This window comes from Galeopterus variegatus, unplaced genomic scaffold (genome assembly GCF_000696425.1).
Source record: "Galeopterus variegatus unplaced genomic scaffold, G_variegatus-3.0.2 Scaffold4545, whole genome shotgun sequence".
NCBI classification, from domain to species: Eukaryota; Metazoa; Chordata; class Mammalia; order Dermoptera; family Cynocephalidae; genus Galeopterus; species Galeopterus variegatus.
The window spans coordinates 114,653-121,509 of NW_007730656.1; the positions used below are offsets into that span (position 1 = coordinate 114,653).

A 6,857-nucleotide genomic window follows, 5' to 3' on the forward strand; every position below is an offset into this window, starting at 1 on the left:
GTCCATCAGCATAAATATTGTTTTGCTTCCAAAATATATCCCAAATTCACTTACTTCTTCCCATGTCTACCATTTACTGTACTAGTCCAAGCCACCATCATCTCTCATCTAGACTATTGCAGTTGCCTCCTGACTTTTCCATCTTACCCCTGTCCCTTCATTTCCACGTAATAGTCAGACTCATCAGTTTAAAATAAAACAAATTTATGCCACTCCTTGCTTTGAAATTTCTAGTGGCTTTTTAGGCAATTAGAATGAAATCCAAACTCTTTCTGTTGGCCAAGAGGGCCTAGGTGAGCTTGCCCATGCTCACCTCCCTGACTCCTTTTACACTGTTCCTCCTTTCCTGTCCGTCCTTCAGCCCCAAGCCGATCTTCCTTCTTTCCTCAAGAAAGGCTTTTGCCCTTGCTGTTTCCTCTGCTTAGCATAGTCTGATTCCAGTTCTTTTCATGGCTGGCTCCTTCCCATCACTGAGGCCTCAGCTTCAATGTCACCTCCTCAGAGAGCAGCTTTCCCTGACCTGCTAAACTGAAAAAGCCACCCCTTATCTTTCCAGTCACTCTCTTTTGCATCTCTCCATTTTATTTTCTTCATAGGCCTTTCAATTTTTTTCTGAAGGTGTCACGTTTATTTATTTGCTTATTTTCTTACTGTCTGCCATCCAACAGCCTGAACACCCAAGGAAACAAGGATCTTTAGTCTTCCTGCTACTGAATCCCCTGTGACTGGAACAGAGCCTGGCATAAAATATATGCTTATTAGATAATTGAATAGATTCACATATATATATCTTCATTCAACAAATATATTTATTTATTTAAATATGTATGTATTCATTAAATATATATTTATATATGTTATATATGAATAAATAAATAAATGTCCCTGGAGTTTTTTTCATATCCAGCTTTTATCTTGACTTGGTATGTTAGAGTGGATGTGATAATTATTTGTGTTAAGTGTAAGATCTGGGTTAGAAACTTGAGAAGACAATAAAGGGTTCCTTTTCTTTCCTGTACCTCACTGCACCATGAGCTTAATTGGAAATAACACCTTAAATTGCCATAGACTCCTTGCCAAAATGTCTTCATTGCCTCCAAGAATAATCACATATATGTGCATATGTGTTTCTGAATATATTTTTGATGTACCTTATTAGGAATTTATGTTAAAGAAGTAACAACTACTATAAACTTTAAACTGAAGTCCAAAGTTCTCATGCCTATACTTTACATAAACCCTTTGATTTATGTGCTAGGGTTTTTTGATTTTTATCTCTTGACTCTCTTTTATCCACACATATAGCCTCACTTTTAATATGGGCTCAAAAAAAATGTACATATGATAACAACCACACTAAGTTCTAAAGTTAAGTTTCACATTTATAGATATCTACGGCCTAATGAATGAGTTATTTCTAATTTCTCTGTGGAGAGCTCCTCGTTTCTATTTTTTATTTACATTTGCATTCGTAAAATATTTTTAGGCACTTACTGGTTAACAGGCACTGAGCTCACCTCTAAAATTAAAATAACTAATGGGATGGAGCCTACTTGTATCCTTGACTAGTTGGATCTCTTAGTCTGCCATCATAGTCTGCAGGATGACATTTTTATGCTGGAGTCTAAGGATTCTTCCCCAGTCTGTCCCCAGCTATAGTCACTGCCTTGCTATACTCAAGGGGAGAAAATGTTAATGTTTCTGTGGTGTGTTTCAGCAACTTGGAAGCATATACAGTATACTCGCTGCAATCTTGAATACTGGAAACATTGAATTTTCTTCTGTGGCAACAGAACATCAAATTGACAAGAGCCACATTTCCAATCATACAGCTTTGGAGAATGGTAAGTTTTATTATCTTCCATTCAAAACCAATCTCTTTTAAAGTCTTATGACATACCATAAGTATTACATAAAGATAATTTCAAACAATTTTACTTATATGGAATCCTTAAAAGAATACTAAGATTCATTTTCTGTGAAATGAAATTTTGGAAGTCCACTTTTTAAAAAAACAGATCTTCGTGCCTACAAATTAACTGATTATTGTTGAAAACATTTTTAAAGACTAGGTTTTTACGACTATTTTAGGAGCTATTTACATTTTAATGTAAGAACACAAATAATATAGTTAAAATTTAGTAAACTGACCCGAAAAAGAATTAAAGTTATTATCTTGTAGATTTAACATCTGTATCATTTCATAAGTAATAAAGACCTGTAGATATTCATACTGGATGGATTTTGTGTACACATCCACCCTAGGTTGATTAATTTTGCAGTCATTTTCTATATAAGAGAACACATCATGGTATTTGCTTCAAATCAAGTTTTCTATTAATAGTAGAGTTTGATGAATTATTCCAACAATTTAAGGTTTTCCATGTATATCTTCTAGTGGTATAGCTTTTTTCTATTTAGAATATATATTCTTTTATTTTTAATATTGGCATATACCCCCATAATTCCAGATTTAAGTTTCATTTATAACCTAGGAAATCATGATAAAAAATTTTCATTTATATATTTTTTCCTGTTTAGTATTTACTCAGGAAGAAAATGAGATGTTTTAGGGTAATTTCAGAGGGCCAAATGCCAAACTATCCTAATCTGGACCTGTCCCCAAGATCTCTGTCATCTCTATCCCACTGTGTCTCTGGAACTAGGGTAGTGATGCAGCAGAACAAGAGTCTGAGGTTGGCAGGTAGAGGTTGGCATGTACTGGAAACCTCTAGGAAACCTGTTCTGATTTCCCATATATAAAAAATTTTTATTGGCACACAAGAAGTTAGGTTATCAGAAGTGGAAGGAATAACCAGATAATTCCATTGATAAGATTCAAATCTCAACATCTGATCATAATTAGAAGAGGTATCAGCAGCCAATGAATGAGTTTCAGTAGAGGTAGATTGTAGATAAGAGTATACTGAGAAACAACCAAACTAAAAAATGATTTTGATGACTGAGAACCTGTTTCTGTATAGCAGGACATGGTCATTCAGATTACAAAGATTAATATTAATATTAAAATTAATTAAAGTACTTTCTGGAATAGCCACTAATGGAAAATTAAAATTTTATTAATTTACATTTAAATGATTTATATTTAAAGTTACAAGGAATTATCTCCAAACTAAGGCCACATTCCTAGATGATTTTACAAGTACATCATTTCAATCAAGCGCCAGTTCTGTCCATTTTTCCCATAAATATCTCTCAAATCTCACCACTTTTCTTTTTGATCATTGTCGCCATTCTCATCAAAGTCAACATCACCTCTCACCTGAACTAAGTGACCTCCCAATTGACCTCCCACATCAAGAATTGATCTTTTCCATGTCATTCTCCACAGTTTATTCAGAAAGCACTTAATACATCTATCAGTGGTCTCTCCCGCTCTCCGCCTCTTCCTCCTCTCCACTCTCTCTTCCCACTTAAATTTCTTGATTAGCTTCCCATTCCTTCTGGATAAAGACCATTAAGAATAGAACTTTGTTTTACAACATATTGTACTGAGTAATGTATTCTCAGGTAAAATGCCTGGCATGAAGTAGACAGTCAATAAATATATGTTAAATGAATAAACAATGTAGGAATCGAAATAGATATACCGATCAGTTGGAGACATTGTTCAGAAATAGATCCAAATAAAATTACCAAAAATGACATTACAAATCAGTAGGAAATCAGTGTTATAGGGACAACTAACTGGCTAACCAAATGGGGGAGGGGGAATTTGAATCCTTCTTATATACCATATATGAAAATGAATTTCAAATGTATATAAATTTAAATCCCCCCAAATCATAAAACAACTGGATGAAATGCCTTTATATAATCCCAAAGTGAGACAAAACGAAGGAGTTTATGTGCAGAAAACCAAAAGAAGAAATGATTTTCTCAAAAAATGGATATTTAACTACATAAAAATTGAAGTTATTTTGTACTAAAAAAATAAGTGAAATAGCAATATGAAGGAAAATATTTGCAACATACTCATATATTTAAGCATTGTTCCCTTTAAGCTATAAGTATAAAGAGCTCTTACAAAGTGATTAGGAAAAGATGAACATATCAGTGGAAAAAGACAGTTTACAAAATAAGAACCACAAATCATCAATAAAAATATGAAAGATGTTCAGCTTCACCAGAAATCAATTAAAAGCAAATAGAAGATTTTTTTTCTATCAAATTGGCCATTTTTAAAACTGATAATTCCTAATGTCCATGAAATTTTATTGAAATTATTGTTTTCTCATTTGGCTGATAGAAGTAATTGGTTCAGGGTTTGTGAAGGGCAGTTAAGTAGTATGCATCAAAAAGCTTTAAACATATTTATATACCTTGAATTAATTGGTGAATTTAGGCAAACTATGCTAAGAAACTAATAGAAAATATGAACACAGATTCATGCCCAAAATATTTACTCCAGCATTTTTTGCAATTATGAACATATGAAAAGAACCTAAACAACCAAAAATGTAAAAATTATTGCTATAGGGCCGGCCCGGTGGCGCACTGCTACAGTGCGTTGCTTGGGAGCGCGGTGGCGCTCCCGCCGAGGGTTCGGATCCCACATACAGACCGGTCCCTGCTCACTGGCTGAGCAAGGTGAGGGCGCAGCACCGAGGGTTGTGATCCCGTTGCCGGTCCCAGTCCGGTACGGGCGCGACACTGAGGGTTGCGATCCGTTGCCGGACACGAAAAAAAGACAAAAAGGAAAAAAAAAATTATTGCTATATTATGATATATGTCAAAGTATTATGCAGCAAATTAAAATCATATTTACAAACAATATTCAACAAAATGAGAAATATTTAAGATGTTATATTAAGATAAAATGTTGGTGTGAAATAACGGCAGAACATGCCTAGAAGGGAAAAAATGCAAAATGTTCATTTTGAATATAAAATTTTTACAATGAACCTATATTACTTTTACAATGTGAAAAAATATTTTGTGTGAGATAAGGTTTAACTATCTTAGTCATATAAACAAGAAATATCTTCTCACGAATGCTAAATGTAAACACAAAATGTTTAAATTATTTTGAAAGGAGAACAACTGATTTGAAAAATTAGCCTATATGTCACATAATAGCTTTGGTTAAGAGGTTTATTTTATATTTAAAAATGAGTTTTATTCACTGAGATTTAAGTGTTATTAATTTTAAATTCCCCATGATATTTAATTATCATTAAATGTTAAATAAATGTTTGTTCAGGCATAAAGTATTAACAGAATTTGGTAATTAAAATATGAAACTAAAAAGTAGCATGATAAGAAATACTTGAATGTCAGGATAAGTTTATGCTCTTTTAGTTGTATATTACAGAAGGTACTTCAAACACATTTGTTTGGGTATATCCCTGAAGTCTAAGTAACCTTCCAATAAATTTCTACATTTTGAAAATGTGTATATAATAATGGTATCCAAAATATACCAAATCTATTCATTATGATTTTTAATTATTTAGCATAATTCAGTGAGATTATGCTTGACATCACATAAACAACCACTCACTTGTGCAGCTGTTTCACTCTGTCAGCTAGTTTGGTGTGAGTTGTATATTTTGCAGAGCCCTAAGTTTGACCAGTGGAGGTAAGTAGAGAAAAATGATCAAGAAGAGACATAGGCCTGATGTTGAATAATAGCTTATTTTTACATTATAAAATATTTACATGTTTATTTCATGTCATTTGAAGAAGATGAATTAAGACATTTTCATTTTCTGGAAGTCAGCTCGTTGACATAATTTCTTCTAACAATACATCTGTTTATTTTTCAGCTGCTTCTTTGCTTTGCATTCAGGCAGATGAGCTACAAGAAGCTCTCACCTCCCACTGTGTGGTCACTAGAGGAGAAACAATTATACGGCCCAATACTGTAGAAAAAGCTACTGATGTCAGAGACGCCATGGCTAAAACTTTATATGGACGTCTCTTTAGTTGGATAGTCAATCGCATTAACAGTTTGTTGAAGCATGACACATCACCAAGGTAAAAATTGTTATAAAAATATTTTTTCCCAAATGACAGATGATATAAATCTACTTTTTAACTTATTGATTTGTTTGAGTCCCTTTGAAGATATTTCTAATATGTATAACTTATCAAGGTTATATTTCAATAGATATGCTTATTTCCTAATATTACCACTTCATTATGCCATACAACTATAAAATTTTTTTAATTGCTCCAGCATAAAAACTGCAGCAACATGAATAAACACAATAGTGAATTTTAAAAATGTGATGTCTTACTATTATTAAGAAGGTGCACCATAAAGTATGCAACATTTTATACTTGTATAAAATGTCAATTGAGCAGTTCTTCATTTTTGTTTTGAGGGTTTAAATTAAATCCTGAAGGAAAAGGAAAACTTTCTTTTTACATTTTAACTCTCATTTTTACTCCATAATGGTAGGTGTTATGACCTCCCATGAAATTTCATTCAAAAATGCACTTGATAACTAGTAAATGGTAGAGCCTGGATATGAGTGCTAATTTTTATCTGACCTTAAGTCTACAGCCTTCCTAGTACCTCATCTTGGAAATAAAGGATTATGCGTACGTATAAGTCCTTACATTTACATCTAAAGCTTTGTTCTGCCATAAATTATACAATCTTTAGACATTTTGCACGTGGAAAAGCAAGATGGGCACCCACCTTACAATCATCTCATTCACACCTGCTTATTAAGCATAAAAGACCATTTTCTACATATTTCAAGTATGCAATTCATCATTATTTTTCCACTAAAATACACACCACAACATAATATTATCCATTCAAACTGTCTAGGGGCCGGCCCAGTGGCGCACTGGATAGTGCGCCGCTTAGGAGGCGCGGCAGC

General features: G+C 33.3%; 1 protein-coding gene across 1 annotated transcript in view; it reads left to right on the forward strand.

The window, feature by feature from the left end:
- The window catches only part of MYO3A (myosin IIIA), a gene marked incomplete at both ends in the record, with an annotated part of 170,671 nt that overhangs the window by 107,074 nt on the left and 56,740 nt on the right, over positions 1–6,857 (forward strand). The window contains 2 exons of the mRNA XM_008587797.1: positions 1,718–1,844; positions 5,790–6,000. Coding sequence (XP_008586019.1) covers positions 1,718–1,844; positions 5,790–6,000 — 338 coding nt within the window. The remainder of the gene's footprint in view (positions 1–1,717; positions 1,845–5,789; positions 6,001–6,857) is intronic.